Below are 21,960 nucleotides of genomic sequence, written 5' to 3' on the forward strand. Positions count from 1 at the left end.
CACTGTTGATGCAATGAGCATGGCAGAGGAGGAGAATCGGCCTTTGCTTGAGCTTATAAACTCTAAAGATTTCGACATTCCTCAGTGTCTCAAGTATTTAAGAATCCACACAAAAACTATAGGTATACACCACTTCCTCATTCTGAAACTATCCACCTACAGTTATGAAGAAATCGAGTTTTACATTCCCCAATTCATTCAACTACTTGTTTCTTTCGAAACCAATTCTATGGCCTTAGAAGACTTTTTGTTGGACTTCTCTTCGTTATTCCCTCATTTCAGTCTTATCGTGTTCTGGAATTTACAGGCTTATGTATTTGAACTTCGAAATGATCCCGAATCTTATTCATTTCAAACTGTCCGGAGATTCATTAATCAGCTCCAAAATATAATGTTTAACTCAGATCTCCCGGTTAAGAATCCTCATGAATTTCGGGAAAATCTTCACCCTGGGTTAGTTACAATCGGTTCAATTGCTGCTTCTTTTGCATTACCCAATAGCACCTACTATACTTTGCCTGTTATTAAATCCCAATCAAAACAACAGAAAGCTTTTGTTTTTCATCTTGCTAACTTTCAGAAAGCACTAACGAAGAACTTAACCTTGAAGAACCTGCGTATTTCTTCTGAGTCAATAGACGATGCGTCCTTGAAACTTCCACAGAAACCAGCCTCAATTTCTCTGCCAAAAGTCTCTCAGACTTTCGGATATTCATCAGAGAGAAACAGTATGGTATTGACTGGTGAAGATGGAATTATTTCTTCAGATGATGAAGAAAGAATGTCACTGGACTCCATACGGCCTTCAAATTACACCGGTTCCAAGACATTGAATGAAATCGAGGAAGCTTTAAAAATTAATACAACAATTAAGTCAAAGAAGAGCACTGGTCAATTATCCAGGCACAGAAGTCTTGAGCTTATTCAGTCTCCTAAACCAAATACGTTATCCCAGTCCTTGCCTGATTTAAGGGAATCACAAGGCTCCCCTGTAAGGCCATATATCTCCCCCGCCGAGTCAGAAACTTCTTTAAATTTGCCTCATTACAATTCTGTTAACTCTAAAGAGAGTATATTACCAAATTACTCACTGGCTAGCTTTCATTCTCAACAAAGAATGCTTTTTGCCAATTATGCTAGGAAGGAGACCGATTTCATAATGTCCTTGCAAAATGTATCTTTCAGGCTTTCTCAAATTCCCAAGGAAGCACGATTATCTGCTCTCCGTGCAGAATTATCAATGATAAATGATACCATATTGCCTGCTGAAATCGACATCCCCCAGCTTCTTCCCTTGACTAGCAATAGGAATAAGAAGTACCACAAGATTTTGAAACTTAATGTGAATGAGGCATGTGTTCTCAATTCCGCTGAAAGAGTCCCATTTTTGCTACTCATTGAATATTTAAGTGATGAGTTTGACTTTGATCCTTCCAGTGAAGCAAATCTTAGAATAATCAATAGCCAGCTTTCACGAAGCAGCTTTGAGAAGTCAACCAGTGTGACTAAAAGAGATATTGGTCCATATTCAGCGGTGAACTTGGAAAATGATGAAGGAGATCCAAGTTCTGATACTACCGGGTCAATGGTTAATGAAGAAACTGACTTAGGTGATTTGAAAGACCTCAATAATTGGAAAAGTGAACAGGATTTGAATAAGTTAAAACTTCTTGAAGGACAAAATATTAGGAATGAAGAGTTGCGTGGTAGCAGCCCTCAACTTACTGATGTCCCTTCCAAGGTTTTAGCAAATCAAATGAGAATAGCATCGGTTATGTTGCAACAACTTGAAGACGCAGGAAAGGAAAATACTGAACAATCAGCTTCTATTAGAAATAGAATAATTCAGTCTATGATATCTCTACAGGACCAATTTGAGGCTATCAATTATGAGAAACTCAATGAATTGAAGGGTGATGATCCGGATGCTGGAGAAAGAAAAATGGAAAATGATTTCAAACTAGGAGAAGACTGGTTGAAGAAGAAAATGAGAATCAAAAAGGCAAGCGTCTACGGACACTTGAAGAACTGGGACTTGTGTTCAGTTATCGCCAAAAATGGTGATGACTTACCGCAAGAAGCATTTGCTTGTCAATTGATCACTATTGTTTCCAACATTTGGAAAGCCGAGGAAGTACCAGCTTGGACAAAGAAAATGAGAATTTTAATCACAAGCGCTAATACAGGGTTAGTTGAAACGATCAATAATGCCATGTCAATTCACTCTATAAAAAAATCTTTAACCGAGCATTCAATAGCTGGTGGTGATAATTCTAAAGGAAGAATTTTTAGCCTTCTGGATTATTTTGAGAAGTTGTTTGGCCCAACCTCTCTATCGAAGTACAAAAAATCACAAGAGAATTTTGCAAGAAGTCTCGCAAGTTACTCCATATTGTCCTACATTTTCCAAATTAAGGACAGGCATAATGGAAATATTATGGTTGATAATGAGGGGCATATAATTCATATCGATTTTGGATTCATTCTATCTAATTCTCCCGGAAGCCTAAATTTCGAAGCAGCCCCTTTCAAATTCACCCAAGAATATGTTGATTTATTGGGAGGATTTGATTCAGTTTATTATGCACTTTTCCAAGAGGTTTGCAAAAAGTGCTTCAAGGCTGTCAGAAAACATTCCGAGCAGATAATTGATATTGTTGAATTGATGCAAAAAGATTCTACACTCCCTTGCTTCAAGAACGGGGAGAACACGAGTGTTTTATTAAAACAACGGTTGCAATTACAACTTTCAGACGATCAGGTAGATTCATTTGTTGAAATATCGCTCATATCCAAGAGTCTTGGAAGTATGTACACAAGATTATACGACCAATATCAAATGGTCACACAAGGTATATATAATTGATCATTTGTATGCTATTAAATATACTGCGAATTATTTTAAAGGGTCCCCCTCGCCAAGGTTACAAGAGGATAGATCAAAAATACCGCATTTTAAATTACCAGCTAACTCAACAGATGAAAACAGCTCCTAAATATACTATTCACAGGTTCAGGATGAAACTTGAAGGATCAAATGTCATCCAAACAAGGCCGACATCGTCTGACAATAGAATAGATGACTCAAGTTTGCAAGCCATATATCTTACAAATGAATTACCTCCCCTACCTAAGGCTTCTCAAGCTTTGAAAAGAATGTTACTTCATTTTAACAACGATAAGAGGACAACCCCTAAGAAAATAAAGAAGACCAAAATGTTCAAACGTCTTAATGCGTTCATAGCTTTCCGCTCCTTTTACAGCCAGTGCATCTCAACAACCGAAAGTCAGCGTAAACTATCAAGTCAACTTTCAACAATTTGGAAACTGGATATTAACAAGGAAATATGGAAGAGATATGCATTTGAGTATAACAAAACTAATCGCACAACTAATTTCAATGACTGGTTGTGTAATGCATTGGACATGGGCGTCATCGAAAACCAACAAAGGATCATCCAGTCTAGAATTGTATCTATTCCTATTGAAGATGTTATACTCACATGGGATCCTTAAACTGGTTAAATTGGAACAGCACTTTTTGACCTTTTCTGTATATCTCCCTTACTATCGGCTTTCCGTTTTTTAGACTGTTTAATGGGCCGTTTTTCGCCTTCCTCAAACACATCATCAGGTAGTTCATAAAGTTTTACGTTCTTTATCTGTATAAAGTGGGTTCCTTCTTGAAATCCAAGCCACCCTTTGCAGATGTTGTAAAATTCAGAACATGGATACTGAATATCAAGCTTCTTAGGCTGCTTGCTCGTTGAGTCATTAGATTTATTCAAACTTACATCAAGACCGATGAATAACTTCATTAAATGTAAAGTTTTTGTGGGGGTGTCTCCCTCTTTCTCTGACCCATGTATAGTTCTGGGCTCCACCTTCTGTAATTTATTTAACACGCTGGCGCCACTTAATATTCCGTAGGAGTTCACAACTTCAAATGGTTCTAAATCATTGATATCATAACTGTCATTGAAGTCTTTCACATAAGGGTGCGCTATCTCAATACCACTAGTTGCTTCTAATTTTTGAACCAAAAGCCTCAACTTACTTTCCACAAACCCGCTCCATTTTGAATGCTCTTCTTCATTCGCTTTGGTACCAACAACAATACATAAGTAAAACTTGTATCTAAAAAAAAAGTCATGTCGTTGGAAAAGATCCGACCACGTTCTCTTGCCTAACTTGATGTCACCAACGATATCCACACCTTTTACCAATTCTGAAAGTATGACCTTTTGAGTAGAGCTCGTTATGTTATGTGTCGCACACATGGAAGGATATGCTGGCGTGATTATTGGCATTCGATGATTTCTATCGTTTGTATACAATCTTGGATTCCAGACCTTCACTTGAAGTGGTCCATCTTCTATAGGCTTTAATAACACTGGTTGAGGCCAGTTCCACTTCGTGTATATATTGAAGAATTTGTCCACTATTACTGCCCCGACAGCATTTGGGTAGAGTTGACAAATTCTTGCAACCATCATTGCCCAGGCTACACCTCCTGGGAATCCAAATACATTTCCATAAACTGCTCTAGCTTGTGCCCACATCTTTATACAACGAAGAGCATGCTTGAAAACTGTTGGTTTTGGTACTAGTTGAAGAATCTCATCAGTCACCCTAGTTCCATTTAAGGCTCTCATGTCCCTTTCATCGAGATTCCTGAGCAAGTTCTTATCATCTAAAGTCATGTTCAAGGGAACCTGAGGCACATTCAAGGTAGCACAAATTAAATCGATAGAGATCCCATCGAACTCGATTTTGATAATAGGGACAAAAGCATCTGGAACTGAAGTTATTTCCTCTAATTCTGGTCTTTCCCTTACGATTGATTCAAAAACAGAAAAAAAGTCCTCTCTTGTCACGTGTTTTGGTACAACAACCAAGGTGTCAATATCTGATCCCGGACCATAGACGCCGAGCCTGTAAGATCCGAATGTGAAAATCTTCCCACCAGCATCCTTCGCCATGCCTTCACTCATATTTTTGCTTTTGGAAACTTTATGAACGAACTCCTGAACTAACTTCTGAAAAAGATTGAGAATCTCAACTCTTTTCCTGGTTGCTTGTTCACTCTCGAAAGAGCCACGAGCTTTCAATTCAGCGATTAGTTGATCATTTAGAGTAATCTCTTTGGGTGAGGGATTATCTGTTGAGATTGGAGGAGTGACACCAAATATCCGGGAAGCCATCTACAATTCTGAAAAATGTGAGAATTTAGAACCATCCAAAAGTTCGCAAATATAGTAGTTTCTATTGTACACAGAGACACTCAGTTCTCAGACTTATATACAGACCATTATCACCTAGTTCTTTTTTGCTTCACCAACTTGTTGATTACATGATAGGGTACACCTTGTTTTAGAGAAAACGAGAGAATTCTGTCTAGTGAGCCCTCCTTCAAAACACCGCTCTGTGACTTGAGCACTAACTGCATGAGCAGAACGATATTCTTAGGCTTTATCTTTGCCTTAAAACCATATAAACTGAGCTCTTTTCTGAAACTCTTGTAAAGTTCAAGTTTTTCATCTACTTCGAGTTTGGATGATAGTATACCTGCTTCTACTCCATCCATTATATTCTTGGTGAATTTGCTCTTATCATCAGCAAACTCTTTCACGATTTGAAGAGATTTTGTGGGACAATTTTTGACCTCGTAAAAGTAACAGATATAACTCCGAATTTTATCGTCTATGATGAGATCTTTGGCCAATAGACCGATATCAATATTCCTCAGTGCATCCCTTGAAATGAATCTGAAAACTTCCAAAAGCAATGTTTTATAAATCTTAAGTCTGAGGCGAAGGTCCATATTTGAGAATTCCTTGGAGTTAACGAAGCATTGGTACAAATTGTTGAGCACAATCATACCCTCCTGGGTTTCAAGGATGGATAAAGATTGTGCTATTGCTCGAACAGTATTGTTGAGTTTTATTTTCTTTTTCTCATCTATTACCTGTATTCCCATGGGAGTCACTTTAGTTAGTTTTAATATAGAAGTTTTGACAAGCTCATCAATCACATTAGCATCTAAGACTCGGTTCCTTACCATCATACTTCTTATTAACTCAAGGAGAACTGTCGTAGGTCTGATCTCAGCAGTGATAAAATCCCTGTATAATTCTATTGTTTCCCGCCTTTCATTCTCAGCGATTGGAAGGTGGACTCTCAACCTTAAGTAAAAGTCATGAGAATTGTTAGTTTTCAACATGGCCTTGTGGAGCAAGATCAGCTCTATGCCATTTGGTCTATATGTCTCAAAAAAATGCTTGTAAACCTGCTCATACTTGCGGTGGTTCTGTGCATCAAGCATTGAACGCAAGCATTTTAAAAACGACTCATGTTCTTTTTTAAACATTTCCTGTAAGCAACTTACTAAGATGTCATTGCTAAGCTCATTATGGTGTTCCAAAACAATTCTTGAAAGCAAAGAATCTACATCTCTATCAATAAGCTTATTCGTCAACCTATTCAACGACCAGCTTATGTTGGAATATACATATTCCTGTTGGAAAAGTTCATAAATTGATGAAGACGACATTATGTTCAAGTCAATGATCCTCAGAATATCATAGTCATTGAGACCTGCCCCTTTCATCATCTGGAGAATGAGTTCCAACAATTCCTTGTCAAGGGACTTGCTTTCTATGTTTTCGGTTATAAAGGCAAACCATCCAGCGATATTACCTTTCTTGGAAATACAGAGGTCATGAAGCGTTTTCACCTCAGCATTAACATCTTCATGAGCATGAAGCTTCTGTCTCAAAATTAAGATCACTTCATAAATATTCATAACCGATAAGGGTTTAGAAAGACTGGGATGTTGATCATAAGTAATCAAGGCTTCGCTCAAGGTGTTCCTCAGGATATCAAAATTGTGGGATATACAGTCTAAAAGCACAGCTTTCAATGACTGGTTGGGAATGTTACCTTGAGCCTCTATCAATGCTTTTAATAGTCCGATATCTATATTGTTATTCTCTTTTGCTGTTTCTCCTATAATTATGGCAAGTTCTTCAATGTCGTTAATGGTGCTCGACTCATCTATGAAGACTTTCCAAATATGTTCATAAAGATTATGAAATGCTAGTCGACTGACGAAAAGATTCCTTGTTCGCTCATCCAATGAAAACTTGTGCTCATATAAGAAATGAAGATATAATGATACCGGAATGTCAGAAGGCTTGAAACTTAGGACTTTGATGAATCGATTATAATCATCAACAGAATCATTCAAAGATTCAGAAATACGACTAGACATGCCCTTAAGATTTTCAGAACTCAACATTTCGCTTGTTTCTTCTCTCGTTAGTGAGTCTGCAATGAACTTAGATTCCCTTTTAACGAACTCCAATAGAACCTTGGGAAATGATTTCACAAGACTATTTTGATGAGATGAGTTATATCGGATTTGTCGTATCTTAGTAGTGGTTCTTCGTAGCACAATATTTTTTGTAATACCCAAATTGACCTTGGTACTGCTGCCCTGTAAAACAGCTCGTAGATGCTGAGTAACTGGTATTTTGAGCATAGTAGCTCATCAGAATTCTATAAGAAAATGGGAATACTATTGTCGCGAAAAATAAGTAATGTACTAAACATGTATAATGGCTCAAGTGATATGGAATTCAGACATTGACGTATATAATCCAGATGTGATAGCGATTCCTGTCGCACAAGGAATTGTTAAATACCTTGCCATTGCTGATTTATTGGTCTTCTCGAGGGTATCAAAAAATGCATACAAAACTGTGAACGACCCTCAGATTTGGATCTCTATGCTAAAGGAAATAGGACTATGGCGAAAGGAGGGGACTAATGAAACCAAAGACATCAACTCTTTGAAACTCAATGCACTCAACTGTATGGACCAGGCATGTCTGACCCCCGCTCGTGCCAAAAAAATAGTTTTGGGTATCCACAAAAGTTTGGAAAAGTTCTACGTGGACCTACTTTCTAATAAATCTTATGATAAGCTTAAAATCTTTCAAGAGTTTCAAAGTCCAGAAGAACAATGCAAAATCTTGAACAATTTGATGCAATATAGTCATCTCGATAAGAACGACGAAACAAGATTCACAATACAAGAGAAGCTTGGTTCCTTGTTTGAGATTTTCGAAAATGCCTTGCTTCGAGAACTTGATATACATTTTGATCTTGAGGATTATTCCACTATGAAGAGGTTCGTCAACGTGATAATTGAATTGAATAATCACCAAACATTGATTGACTTTTTCATGCAGAAGAGCATTTTTGATAACCATGACAATGTTTTTGGTCTATTAGAATATTTCAACCCTGAAGAATTCTTCACGAATAAAACTGTAGGTGAAGAATTGGAATACGAATTAAATTCATCAAGATTCAATGAATTGATGAACCAATTGATTACAATGTTCAACTATGAATCAAGGACAATTGATCTCATTTTCCCCAAAACTGTACCTATGATGTACAAAGTTAGCGAAGAACTAATTTTGAATCAGTTAGCGGACATTTTCAACAGGTTGATAGAGGCTTCCAAGGGCAAAAAGCTATACTTGCTGATAGTTCCTTATCTATATGACAAGATAGTCAACAGTTTCATCTCAAAATTAAATCAAAGTGAAAATCTTGGAGGAAACTACCTCAATTTGATACAGGAATTATTCGACATGCTGTTTGAGCAAGTAGTTACAGAGTACTCCAGAGAAGAAATAGTGTCTTTTAAAGGTTTGTCTAACCAGAAAATTCAAGAATGGAAAGAATCCATTGAGAGAAGAGAAGTAGAAACTAGTCAGAATATTCTACGGAATGTGAAAACAGAAACAAAAAATGACTTTTTAACAAGTTTCAGAAAAGCTTTTGCCGTCGGGTCAAATAGAAATACAGAAGACGAGCAAGTTGAAAACGAATCATATTCGGAGATTCAAGCCAAAGAGAAAATTTTGACGGAAAACATGAAGTCCATTAATAAGATATTCAGTTTAAAGCTTGCTATGCAGATTTTGAATGACGGAAAGAACTGTCTAATAAGGATGTTACATTTCAAGGATTTTACTATTGTGAGTGTTCGCCAGTCTTTGATGACTTCAGTTCAAGAAATTTTCATATCTGTTCTAGAGCTGATTGGAAACGATCACTTAAAACCTGGATTCGATAAGGCGTTGGTGTATTTGAGAACTTACAAGCCCGTGGAAGATGATACACATGCTCCTGAACCAATCAAGCCATTGGTTTTGTTTTCTGATTTGGTGAATGTTGCCGATTTGATAATGCAGATGGTTGAAATTTTTTATAAAGAGGAATTGATAAATCGCCGTATTATCAAGAACGAGAACTCAATTTTGAACCCATCTTTGCAAAGAAAGAAAAAGTTAGAAGAAATGGTTGATAATTATGTCGCCGATGGACTAAATATTGGTATTGATGTGTTGATCGATGAAATCGAACAAGCATATTCTCCAGTCTTACAAAACAATAGTTACTGCCCACACAATGAAACTTCTGTTGAAGTACAGGATTCTACACCTGCTGCGAGAAGAGTAGTACTGGTTTTGGATGGTAATTTTGACCTCTTAGTTGGCTGTGCAGATAAGTCTGTCATAGATGTGTTTCAACAAGAATTAGCTGAAAGATTTTTTCAGGTAATTGTGAAAGTTATGAAGTCAGCGACTATTTCAAATACAGGAGCGGTGACACTCATATCAGATTTGAATATCTATTACGAGTGTATCCTTAATCACATAAAAACGAACAAACGATTTATACTTCCCTTGTTTGAATCACTTAAAAAAGTTGGCAGTATCTATCTTATTGGTGGAAATGATTCAAAAGCCATTGGAAAACTCGTCAGTGATTTGAGCAAGTTCAATGGAATTTTTGGACAAGAGGAAATCTATGAATTCGTTCAAAGACGAGAGGATTGGCCATTAATCAAGAAAGATGTGGAAAAGATCATGTATGGTTTGAGTTTAGGTGATTGTGTTATTGCATGAGGAACCATTTTATTGTAAAATATATACTCAATGGTGACTAATGAATTAGCTGTCACTGTTTTTTTTGTCAATTTGGTCAATATGTGATAGTGTAGCACTTGCGATAATAAATTCTCTGATATCGCGATATGTTTTTTTACTGCGATGCCTGAGACATCCTTCCTTGGTTAACATGTTTAAACCCAACAGGAGTACAAGATTACTAAGATTTCGAAGTGAGACAAGAAGAATAAGGAATATTACAATTTCTGAAAGGCATCCGACTAATTTCATAAATACACAGGGAACTGAAAGGGTGTACAAAGCTTATGATATTTTATCTAATCCGTACGAATCATTCAAATACTCAGTTCCAAAATGTTTACTGGTCTATGAGTCAACGAATTCGTGTTTTCTTGAGGAGATTTTTGACCACTTTAGATCTAATAAAGACATCTTTGAATTCGTCTGTCAGAAATTTTGGAAATCGGGTTCAATTAGGTGTATTGTCTTGGACAATCTAATCCATATTTTGAGCCAGGAGAAGGTGCAGCTAGTTGAAGATATTCTTGATAAACTTGCTGAACTGGGAGTTGCACCAGGGTTCAGTGTGAAACAGAGAAAAGGTGAGATCACATTGTTGGATCATATGGCTAATCAAATAATTGTTTTAGCAGCAATTTGTGGTGAACCGTTGGTTGCTACTCTGTATATGATACAGTGCAAAACTCTGTACCAACAGAACCAAGTTCTTATTGAAGAGGAGACAATAAGGACGGTTTTAAGGTGCCTTTGCGCTTACAGGGGCAAAAGATTGGTGTATTATAATTATGCTGTTGTTCGATTGGTTAATTCCTTCTACTTATATCCATACTCTGCAGTGGATCTTGCGGGTATAATCTCTTTGGCCATATCGGGACTGGATGATGTGTACTTTGCAAATATCATCTATGGGAAGCTAAGTAACAAAATCACAAAAAATGAATGTTCCATGGACCTTCTGCTAGCTTTGAAAGATTTAATTTTGAAAAACGTAGAGTTGGGACATCACGAAACTGCATTAGAGATATGGAGAAACTCCAAAGACTTGAAATATGTATTTGATGATCCTGATGTGCATTTATCATTTCTTGGTAACTTGAACGGACATTATGCCGACCTTTTCCTACGAGAGGCGAACCTAGATGAATCCAAAAGAGAAATTGTGGATGCTTTGATACGGGTTGTTGGATCTAAAGATTCTGAGTTACTTGAGTGTATAATGTTGAAGATCGGGTCTCCTGTGAGACGTCTGACACTTTCTGCTTTGTTTGAAGCATTTCTCAAGCAAAGGAAGGATGCTGAATCAGAGAAGGTCCTTCAGTCAATATTTAAAACAAGAACAGGTTTAGCTCCCCAAGATTTTAGCCAAATAGCCAAAAAAGTGTTAGAAGTGAATGATGTGGAGAAAGCCATTGATATGGCACTGAGTTATCATATCAAAATATCTGGAGGTGGTTACGTACATATTTTTGAGCATATCCTTATGAATGAAGAACCTCAGAAATACAATGCATTCTTCAATACGATGGTAGAAAAAATGAAGGATGCTGATAATGACTCAAGATCATTACTTTTTCCTATACTTGTTAGATATTTGTCAATCAAGTATCATGTACGTTTAAGTCGAAGCTTTATCAGTTCTATGGTGAAGAACTTTCATACAAGCGACTCAACCCCAGATATATCTGAACTTCCAGATTTAGGGAAATATTCTCTTACAAATGATATTTATAATGTGATTTACTTCAGTCCTTCCAGCTTTCAAAAGGGTTTAGTTGTTCTTTTAGAGGAAGCCTTAAAATCAAAGGAATTGGATATTGTCAAATGGTGCATTACAGAACTACGACAAGAAGGATTCTTAGTCCAGGAAATCCTTTCTTTGATCAAGAATTTCAACCCCTCTCTTTTTAGAGAATTATTCCACGAAGATATCGAAAACAGTATCAGATAATCATCTATTATATTATGTACATGCAAAATAACAACGAAACAGGTAGGTATGGTTTTATTTCTTAGATTTCAGTTGTTTTTTGTCAAACAACTTTCCACCGCTGGCCACCTCTTTCACATTTTGGCCCAATAACTCTATTAAGCCATCCTTTTGGGTACTATTAGTTTCCGACGTCTCGGACGTAGCTTCTATACTTGGCAGAAAAGATGCAAATCTTTGATTGAACTTGTTAACCTTTCCAGTGGCATTTGGATCCACCGCCACTAAATCAGATCTATTTGGGTTCCATAATACACTATTCCTCTGGTCGTTGATCATTCTGATTTCATCTTTAGGGGCTTGGGATCTTCTTTTAATCACAGAACCATCGCTTAATTCGACCAAAGTCTCGAATTGATGGAAAATAGCAGGTCTTGCTTTTCCCAATTTTATCTTTCTCATCACTCTCCTGTTTGATAAGTGCACATCACCCTTCATGGCAATACCCCTAGCAAACTCTCTTTGAATAGAGAGTTTACCTATCATCATATTTCTGAACATTGTTATATTGAAAAAACTTTTGCACCAAAATCCTTCGCGAATTTTGTTCGTTGAAAACTTTTGCTGAGCGATAATTGATCTAATTGAAAATGGCATTTTCAACACAGACTCCCACCATCGTGGTTTTGAAGGAGGGAACGGATACCTCACAGGGTAAAGGCCAGATAATTAATAATATTAATGCTTGTTTGGCCATCCAGGACACCTTGAAACCTACCTTGGGTCCATTTGGTTCTGATATTCTTATTGTATCTTCTAATGGCAAAACCACTATTTCTAATGATGGTGCCACTATTTTGAAGTTATTAGATATTGTTCATCCAGCAGCCAAAATGTTAGTTGATATATCCAGAGCGCAAGATGCTGAAGTTGGTGATGGTACAACATCTGTTACCATTTTAGCAGGTGAACTATTGAAGGAAAGTAAAAGTTTTATTGAAGATGGTATCTCATCTCATTTAATCGCAAGAGGTTTGAGAAAGGCTTGTGATCTTGCAGTGGAAAGGATTCATGATATTGCAATTGAGGTTAAAAAGGATGATCCTAAAGAATTCCGCCAATTATTAGAAAGATGTGCCACTACTGCCATGTCTTCGAAACTTATCAGTCAAAATTCAACATTTTTCACGAAGATGGTGGTAGATGCTGTCTTAAGCTTGGACCAAGACTCATTGGATGAGAAATTGATTGGAATTAAGAAAGTGCCTGGTGGTTCAATGGAAGAATCCTTATTTGTGGATGGTGTCGCCTTTAAAAAGACATTCTCTTATGCAGGTTTTGAACAACAGCCAAAGAAGTTTTCCAATCCTAAAGTTTTGAACTTAAATGTCGAACTTGAATTGAAGGCCGAAAAGGATAACGCTGAAGTAAGAGTCGAACAAGTCAAAGACTACCAAGACATTGTTGACGCTGAATGGAAAATAATATTTTCTAAGTTAGAAGCAATTCACAACAGTGGTGCCAATATTGTGCTCTCAAAATTACCAATTGGTGACTTGGCCACTCAATTTTTTGCCGACAGGGATATTTTCTGCGCTGGAAGAGTGGCCACAGAAGACATGGACCGAGTTATCCAAGCGGTTGGCGGAACAATACAATCCACGTGTTCCAATATTGTCGATAAAGACCTCGGAACTTGTGAAGTGTTCGAGGAGGTTCAAATTGGATCCGAGAGATATAACTTATTCAAGGGATGCCCCCAAGCTAGGACATGCACATTGGTTTTAAGAGGAGGTGCCGAGCAAGTCATTGCTGAGGTTGAGAGGTCATTACATGATGCAATTATGATCGTCAAAAGAGCCGTCAGTCATAACTCTGTAGTTGCTGGAGGAGGCGCTATTGAAATGGAATTATCCAAATATTTGAGAGAATTTGCAAGGTCAGTTGCTGGTAAACAACAGTTGGTAATTTCAGCTTTCGCCAAAGCTTTGGAAGTCATTCCTAGACAGCTTTGTGAAAATGCTGGTTTAGATGGTATAGAATTGTTGAATAAGTTAAGAAGCGCCCATGCGAGAGGTGAGAAGTCGATGGGAATAGATTTTCACAAGGAGTCAATTGGCGATAACATGGAGAGTTTTATTTGGGAACCAGCATTAGTGAAAATAAATGCTCTCGAATCGGCTACAGAAGCAGCAATTGTTGTTCTTTCAGTTGACGAAACAATAAAAAGCGAAGACCCGTCGCAAGAAGGAAGAGGAAGGGGTGCATTTTAGCTTGTTCGTAAATTGTGTACTGTTTATAGTAATTGTCACACTCACAATAGCCACGAAATTTTTGAAGGACTGGCGCGCACCACCAAAGTTTTTGTTTAACGCGCATTTCGCGTCTTCGTGATTAAGGTTCAGTCCGAAGTTCATCACTTCATTTAAGTTCTCACGCCCGCTTTTTTTGAGTAGCATCTAATTCTTAACACTTTCTTTGATATCCAGCATGGATGAAGTTTCACATAATAGATTGTATGGACCGCCACAGCGCCTTCCTTTGAAGCTGTATCCAAGAGAATTGGAAAGTTTAGAAACTATAGGGAACAAGAAATTAATTAAAGATTACAAGAAAAACATCAAGAGTTTCATGGCAAGACTTGAATCGAATAATGATATTAATCCTGCCATGATAGATCTCCAACCAGAAATTCAGTGGTTTATGAGGCCGTTTCTTTTGGACTACATTATTGAACTTCACGGTTCATTCAGGCTCCAAGCCCAAACTTTGTTTCGCTGTTTTAATATCATTGACAGATATTGTGCTAAGCGGATAGTCTTCAAGAGGCATTATCAGTTAGTGGGTTGTACTGCTTTATGGATAGCTGCCAAATATGAAGATAAAAAGTCACGAGTTCCCACTTTGAAAGAATTGTCGATAATGTGCCGTAACGCATATGACGAGGAGATGTTCATCCAGATGGAAAGACACGTACTCTCTACGTTGGAATGGTCTTTGGAACGTCCAACTCTTGAGGATTGCCTTCAGTTGGCCATTGACCTGTTCATCGGTTTCGATAGCATTACTCCTATCAGAAATAGCAGTGATAATTCTATTGTGTCTGCTACAACAGCTGTAACTAGATTTTTGTGTGAATTGAGTTTGTATCACAGGGATTTTTTGAATTTTGAAACCTGCATAGTTGCGTCAGCAGCTAATCTTCTTGCATTATCGATGCTTAAAGTGCCTCATGGTGCTAACTACGTTCTAGGGCTCATCAGCACCAAACTCAGAGTAGAGGCTAATGCCGATACAGAAGACTTAGAAAACGTCGAGCCAGAAATTTATGGTCTGTTCTTAACAGGCTTTGATGAACATACACTAATAAAAGTACGAAGAGTGTCATTGATGTTGGCAATCTTTCTAGAAGAGGCAAGTGAAGTGTTAACAACAAAGTACAAACCCTTGGGTGTTATGCTGGTTGTTGAGAACTTTATTGATACAAACCACCAGATTTTCGAAAAATTAAGGGTTCACAAAACTGATGTTACAAAAATTGACGAGGAAAATTTCGAAGCCAACACACCAATCACTTTACTAGTTGACATATTGCTAAATATGCATGAGTCTTATGATGGTGAATTTGTTCATGATGCCCCTATCACACCACCGTCCATTTCAAGATCTATTTTTTCGGACCTACAAGCTTCATCCCCATCATTTGGTACGCCAACGGTTTATAATATTGGGAAGGGAAGTCAGAGTCTGTTGCATGATATAAGGGAACCACAACTGTGTAAAACACTGTTTGCTTATAAATTCTCTCCGGATAGAGAAACTTCAGCTGTTAGAATGGGTAATTTTTAATATCTATTATACCAAACATACAGCAAAATGCATTATAATGAAACAATAACCGCCATAATGAATAAATACTAATATTTACCTCGCTCGCAAGAAATGAACCTCTCCGATGGAAAGGAAGTTGACGTGTATAACCTCTATTCTGGCCTAACTACCTTTTTGCATCCATTCAGTAATTTTTACCGCGTGTGGGTGAAATGACACAAAGTTGACATTACGATCTCACACCCAGAAACAAAAACAATCATTTTGGCGTTTCGTTAAGTGATTTATTCGTCGTTCGTTTACACTTTTCTCCAACTTGATAATAGTACATAGTATTTCAGGGAGTTTTGAAGAACCCAGAAAACAAAACTACCGTACTTGTCCTTTAATTGTTTACAAATCCAACTAAACCCCCTTTGTTTACGTTGTGCATCGCTCTCGTCTACTTTACCACCAGAAGTTGGGAACCAATACCTTTTAAAACAATACTGACGTTGAAAAAGAATAAGATCACAGTCTGAAGAATTATTCATTTGAAATGGCTGAAGATGAAGACTTTAACTCCAAGAATTGGGTGTGGATTCCGGATGAAGATGAGGTGTTCACTAGAGGTTACATCGTCGATTATTTGGAGAACAATCTATGCAAAGTTAACTACAAGGAAAACAATAAAGAGGCATCGAAATTGTTGGATACAAAAGAACTAAATCCTTGCAATCCCTCCAAGTTCAATAAGTGCAATGATATGGCCGAGTTAACCCATTTGAATGAACCTTCGGTTATCTATAACTTGTATTTGAGATACATGGATAATTTGATTTATACTTATAGTGGTCTTTTCTTGGTGGCTATTAATCCGTACAAACTGTTGCCGATTTATAACACTGAGATGATAGATTTCTCTAAACCACATATTTACTCGATTGCTAAGTCGACTCATAACAATTTAGTCCAAAACAAAAAGGATCAATCTATTTTGGTCACAGGAGAATCAGGTGCTGGTAAAACAGAAAACACGAAGAAGATTATCCAATACTTGTCATCTATTTCTTCAAATGATTCAATTGATGAGAAGATCTTGCAAACAAATCCTATTATGGAAAGTTTCGGTAACTCAAAGACAATCAAGAATAATAATTCCTCCCGGTTTGGTAAGTTCATTAAAATTTATTTCAATAACACTACCCTTAAAGGGGCTAATATTGATTACTATTTGTTGGAGAAATCAAGGGTCATAAATCAACAAAATGGTGAAAGAAATTATCATATATTCTATCAGTTTTTGAAGGCTTATAAAAACTTGCCAAAATTCAAGTTGACTTCTAATCTTAAAGATTACAAATACCTTAGTAACAACAGTGATGATGGCTCTGACTATGATGTTACACACGATCAATATCTAAATGATGAAGAGGAATTTGATTGTCTTTTGGAAAGTTTCAGAATCATCGGGTTACACGAAGATGAAATTGAAAATATCTTCCAAGTTTTGGCATTGATCTTACACTTGGGTAATCTTGATTTCTCTAGCTGGAAAAGTGAACAAGCCAATTTTCATAAAGATTCCCCAATTGATGAAGTTCTATTATTATTGAAGGTAGACAAGTCAACTTTTGAAACCAATTTATTAAGACCGAAAGTCAAAGCGGGTAGAGAATTCATTTCAAAATCTAAGAAACCACAGGAGGTTAAGTTTTTGATCGATTCCTTGTCCAAATTTTTATATGAAGTGATTTTCAACTTCATAATTACTAAGATCAATGAAAGTTTGAAATTGGATAACAAACCCTATCTGAATTTGAATGATTTTAACTTTATTGGTGTATTGGACATTGCTGGATTTGAAATTTTTAAGATCAATTCTTTTGAACAATTGTGCATCAATTATACCAATGAAAAGTTGCAACAATTTTTCAATCACCACTCTTTCATTTTAGAACAAAGTGAATATTTGAAAGAAGATATCAAATGGGACTATATAGATTTCGGCAAAGATTTGCAGCCCACGATTGATTTGATTGAAAACCAGAAATCTCCCGAGTTTGGGGTTTTCAAAGTCTTAGATGAGGAATGTTTAATGCCGAAGTCCAGTGATAATCAGTTCTTGGACAGACTATTGTCAAACTTCAAGAAGAACCCTAAATTCAAACCAAATAAATTCAAGAATGGATTTATAATAAACCACTATGCTGGAGAGGTTGAATATAATGTTGAGAATTGGTTGAATAAGAACAACGATCCTATCAGTGATCCATTGATAAACTTATTGTCAAGTTGCTCAAATGATTTCATCAAAACCTCTATGAAGCTTTTAAATGGTGGAAGTTCCAGCAAAAACAAGAAATCTCTTTCAAACAAATACAAGAAGCAGTTGAATGATTTGATGGAAGACTTGAACAATACTGAACCTCATTTTGTAAGATGCATATTACCCAACTTGGAGAAAAAACCAAACAAGTTTGACAAGAATTTGGTTTTAAATCAATTGAGATGCAATGGTGTTTTGGAGGGGATCAGAATCACTAGAGCAGGTTATCCTAACAAGATGGTTTTCGAAGATTTCTTTGGGCGATATTCTGTGTTGAACCCCAAAGGGATTTTTACCAAGAATTTCAAGACCAATTGTGAATTGATTTTGAAACACATAGATTTGAATCATGAGACTTACAAAATAGGAATTACGAAAATATTCTTTAAGAATGGAGTTCTTGGAAACCTTGAGGAGTTGAGGGATTTGTCCATCAAATCTATATTAACCAAACTCCAATCTGTAATCAGAGGAAATATATCAAGGAAGTTTTTCAAAAATGAGATTGAAAAGATCCAAAACGGTCAAGTAATTGCAAAGAATTTCAAGCTCATCCATGATTTTAAGCTGAGCCCTACTCAAGGTAATTTATGGTATAACTTGTTCATCCAAGTAAAGCCACTACTTGAAGATTCAATAAAATTGATGAATTCTAAGGAAATTAATAACAACCTCAAGGATATTAAGTTAAAATTGAAGGATGCAGAAAAATTGAACAAGAACTACGAAGTTGAACATGAAAGGTTAAATGGAACTTTAACTAGCTTGCAATCTAAATATGATGAAAATTTCAAGAGCATCAAAGAAAAAGATGAGTTAATTAAGTCTTTGAAAAAAGATGAAAAGGCATCCTCGAAGAAATTGAAGGAGTTAGAAGTGTCTTTGAAGGACATAGAGGGTCAGAATTCTTCTTTGGCCACAGAGAAATCTAAGATAATGGAAAGTTTGAAGGACTTGGAAGTGAAACACAAAGAACTAGAAAGACAATTCACACAAATGTTAAAAGAGCACGAAAGTTTGAAAGAAAGCTATGAGTCAAGTAAGCATTTTAAGCATGAATTGGAAACTGAAAAAGCTAATCATGAAAAGTCAATTGATATTTTGAAGATTCAACAAACCAAGCTACAGAAGTTGGGTGACCTGAACAAAGCTATCAAAGAGGAAATATCCTCTGTCAAGCTGGACAAATCTACACTTGCTTCCAAATTTGAAACCTTATTGAGAACACATAAAGATTTGAATGACAAGCATACTGAATTGGTTAAGTCCTTCGGTAACAGTAAGACTAATAACGACTCCAAAATCGAAGAATTAAGTGCTGTGATCTCCAAACATAAAACCAGTTCAACACGAGATAAGGGGGAAATCTCCAAGTTGAGTACAGCTCTAAACAAATTAAGAAAAGACAACGAGGAATTGATTAACAACCTCAATAAATCCAACGTTGAAATACTCTCAGCTAAGAATGATTTGAAAGAATCACTTGGACACGCTAAATCACTACAAAGCAATATCGACTCGTTGAATGCTCTTAAGCAAGAGATAAATGATTACAAGCTTAAGGAACTCAAAAACCTAGAGTCTATCAAATCACTTACGGGTCAGTTGAATGAATCCAAGAAATTCAATGAGGTTAATGGTATCAAGATCAAAGAATACTCTTACAAAATCATTGAACTTAATGATAAGGTTACCCAGCTTGAATCCCATAAGAAAGAAATAGAAAAAGAAAAAGAGAATCGGCCACCACCTATGCAACAAAATTTCCAGCAGGTAATGCAGGACTACTCGACCTTGAAACTCAAGTTGAATGAAATCAATGCTAATTTAAGAACTGAAAAATTCGAAAACAAGAAGTTGACTGAGGAAATTTCGATTTTGAAAGTTAAACTCCAGAACAACGTTAGTCCATATAGCTCTCCCAACAAGCTAACAAGGAAGTCTCTCAATGTTGGTGAGGATCCTACCAGTGAGGGTAATAAGTTCTTGTTGAGACAAATTGATGACCTCAAGATTAAGTTAGAGCAGGAGGAAACGAATAGCACTCGGGCTGAGAATTATGCAATCGAACTACAGAAGAAACTCAATAAACTTCAAAACACAAGAGGTTTAAATTCTTCAATTGACTTCGAAAAAAGGTACAGAGAAAGTCAGCTTCGTATCAGCGAATTGGAGACCAAATTCTCGAATTTGTTTGAAGCAGTTTCTCCAAACACTACTCCAACTAAATTGACCAAATCTGAAAGCTTTGGGAGATCTTCTTTGATTAATAAAACCTTGGAAAATGCTAACCAAGACTTTGTTAGAATCTACAGTGACGTCACTAAAACACTCAAGAGTACAAGAGATGAGTTAACAAATTCCAAGCTGGAAATTTTAAGGTTGAAGTCTTTATTAAGGGAAAGCGAAGATGAATTGTATCAAATAAAGAGAGACCAGCACAAAACCTCCATCGAAAACTATGAAAATGAGTTAGCCCAATTGAAAGTCAAACAAGAAAACTTGAAGTCAAGAAACGAGGATATGACCAAAAGTGTCGACTTGTACAAAAAGAGAAGTGACGAGTATTTCAAGAAGCTTGAATTGGCCGAAAATGCAGTGAGCATCTCAAAAAGACATGAAGAAAACGCTACTAAAGAGTTGAATGAGATCAAAACCGAATTCAAATTAATCAAGGAAGAATTGAAAGCCTGTGCAATCTTAATTAAGGATTTGAATAAGGAAAAGACGAAGTTGAACAACGAAATCAAAGACAGAGATCACCAAATTGCCAAATTGAAGGAGGAGTTGAAAGATATTAACGATAAGATAGCTTACAATAAGCAAATTTATGAAAACAAAGAAATCCATGGAAACTTGAAATCTGAGATCCATAATTTGAATAACGAATTAAGCTTCAAGTTAGAGAATGAGTCGAAATTGATCAAAGAGAACAAGCAATTATTGATTGACAACGAGACATTGTTGAAACGAAAATCTAATTTAGAAAGGGATTTTGAAGTTCAATTGGACAGAGTTGATGAGTTGGAGGTTAAGCAAGATGAATTAAACAAAAAGCTCAGAGTCTTGGAGAACGAAAAAATCATTAACGAAAGAAAGATTGGTAACCTCAACAAACAAGTTGTCAATTTGAAGGAGCTCATCAATGATATTACCTTACAAAGAGATGATTTACTCGAAGTGAAAGATAAGATGGAGGAAGAACAAATGATTTTAAGCCAAAATTTGGACGAAAAGAAGTTTGAGATTTCTTCATTGCAGTCGGATATGAAAATCTTGAGAGAACATCTTGAAGTCCAACGATTGGAATCACTGGAGATTCAGCTGGAACTAAATCAATCCAAGTCGTCCACTTCTGAAGATGTGGAAAATTACTCCAAGTTGAAGAAAGAAAATTTGGTGGTTTCTCAAGAAAATGATGCGTTAATTAGGATCAACAATGAATTGAAACAAAAGGTTAGTAATTTGGAGAACAAATTGTACAATGATGAACAAATTAAGTATTGGGAAAATAAATTGGATGAATTGAACGATAAATTAGACCTGTCCAATACCGAAAACTACAAGTTAAACAAGATTGCATACAACTACGAGCAAGAAGTTAAAGGACTCAAAATCAGATTTGAAAACGATTCGAAACTTGTCAAGAAGTACAATGATGAAAACTTCGATCTCAAAAATAAAATAAATCATTTCAAGAGCTCCTTGGATATACTACAAACAGAAAGCTTTGAAAAGGATCTCAAAATTAAAACTTTTGAACGTGATAGCTTGGAGATGAAAGAGAACAACTTGATGTTAGAGAAAGAAGTATTAGAGCTTAGGGCCAAACTAGGCATTTCTTAGATAATTTTGTACAGTGTATAAGACTAAGATTATTT

The 21,960-nt window shown here is 36.4% G+C and overlaps 9 protein-coding genes across 9 annotated transcripts; 6 read left to right on the forward strand and 3 right to left on the reverse strand. All coding sequences in view use genetic code 12, as the record gives it.

Annotated features, from left to right (window-relative positions):
* Positions 1–19: 19 nt before the first annotated feature.
* On the forward strand, positions 20–3,516 carry PIK1 (Phosphatidylinositol 4-kinase pik1alpha (PI4-kinase)(PtdIns-4-kinase); the record flags this gene model as incomplete). Its single annotated transcript, XM_006687029.2, has 2 exons — positions 20–2,761; positions 3,355–3,516. 2 exons carry the CDS (start codon positions 20–22, stop codon positions 3,514–3,516), a joined length of 2,904 nt encoding a protein of 967 aa, XP_006687092.2.
* Positions 3,517–3,521: 5 nt separating this feature from the next.
* PAP1 (polynucleotide adenylyltransferase) lies at positions 3,522–5,204 on the reverse strand (the record flags this gene model as incomplete). Its single annotated transcript, XM_006687027.1, has 1 exon — positions 3,522–5,204. The coding sequence occupies one exon, from the start codon at positions 5,202–5,204 to the stop codon at positions 3,522–3,524; it is 1,683 nt and encodes a 560-aa protein (XP_006687090.1).
* Positions 5,205–5,314: 110 nt separating this feature from the next.
* On the reverse strand, positions 5,315–7,273 carry PSN45_004427 (uncharacterized protein; the record flags this gene model as incomplete). Its single annotated transcript, XM_006687026.2, has 1 exon — positions 5,315–7,273. The coding sequence occupies one exon, from the start codon at positions 7,271–7,273 to the stop codon at positions 5,315–5,317; it is 1,959 nt and encodes a 652-aa protein (XP_006687089.2).
* Positions 7,274–7,619: 346 nt separating this feature from the next.
* On the forward strand, positions 7,620–9,989 carry RCY1 (F-box protein: endocytic membrane traffic, recycling ReCYcling 1; the record flags this gene model as incomplete). Its single annotated transcript, XM_006687025.1, has 1 exon — positions 7,620–9,989. The coding sequence occupies one exon, from the start codon at positions 7,620–7,622 to the stop codon at positions 9,987–9,989; it is 2,370 nt and encodes a 789-aa protein (XP_006687088.1).
* A 30-nt stretch (positions 9,990–10,019) lies between these two features.
* Positions 10,020–11,961, forward strand: PSN45_004429 (uncharacterized protein; the record flags this gene model as incomplete). The annotated part of the gene is made up of 4 exons (XM_066158293.1): positions 10,020–10,022; positions 10,273–10,316; positions 10,506–10,594; positions 10,850–11,961. 4 exons carry the CDS (start codon positions 10,020–10,022, stop codon positions 11,959–11,961), a joined length of 1,248 nt encoding a protein of 415 aa, XP_066014390.1.
* Positions 11,962–12,015: 54 nt separating this feature from the next.
* MRPL36 (mitochondrial 54S ribosomal protein bL31m) lies at positions 12,016–12,501 on the reverse strand (the record flags this gene model as incomplete). Its single annotated transcript, XM_006687354.1, has 1 exon — positions 12,016–12,501. One exon carries the CDS (start codon positions 12,499–12,501, stop codon positions 12,016–12,018), a length of 486 nt encoding a protein of 161 aa, XP_006687417.1.
* Positions 12,502–12,590: 89 nt separating this feature from the next.
* Positions 12,591–14,213, forward strand: CCT7 (T-complex protein 1 subunit eta; the record flags this gene model as incomplete). Its single annotated transcript, XM_006687352.1, has 1 exon — positions 12,591–14,213. One exon carries the CDS (start codon positions 12,591–12,593, stop codon positions 14,211–14,213), a length of 1,623 nt encoding a protein of 540 aa, XP_006687415.1.
* A 217-nt stretch (positions 14,214–14,430) lies between these two features.
* On the forward strand, positions 14,431–15,789 carry PSN45_004432 (uncharacterized protein; the record flags this gene model as incomplete). Its single annotated transcript, XM_006687023.2, has 1 exon — positions 14,431–15,789. The coding sequence occupies one exon, from the start codon at positions 14,431–14,433 to the stop codon at positions 15,787–15,789; it is 1,359 nt and encodes a 452-aa protein (XP_006687086.1).
* Positions 15,790–16,309: 520 nt separating this feature from the next.
* Positions 16,310–21,925, forward strand: MYO1_2 (class II myosin; the record flags this gene model as incomplete). Its single annotated transcript, XM_066158294.1, has 1 exon — positions 16,310–21,925. The coding sequence occupies one exon, from the start codon at positions 16,310–16,312 to the stop codon at positions 21,923–21,925; it is 5,616 nt and encodes a 1,871-aa protein (XP_066014391.1).
* Between the last annotated feature and the right edge of the window lie 35 nt (positions 21,926–21,960).

This window comes from Yamadazyma tenuis, chromosome 6 (assembly GCF_029203305.1).
Source record: "Yamadazyma tenuis chromosome 6, complete sequence".
Classification (NCBI taxonomy): domain Eukaryota; kingdom Fungi; phylum Ascomycota; class Pichiomycetes; order Serinales; family Debaryomycetaceae; genus Yamadazyma; species Yamadazyma tenuis.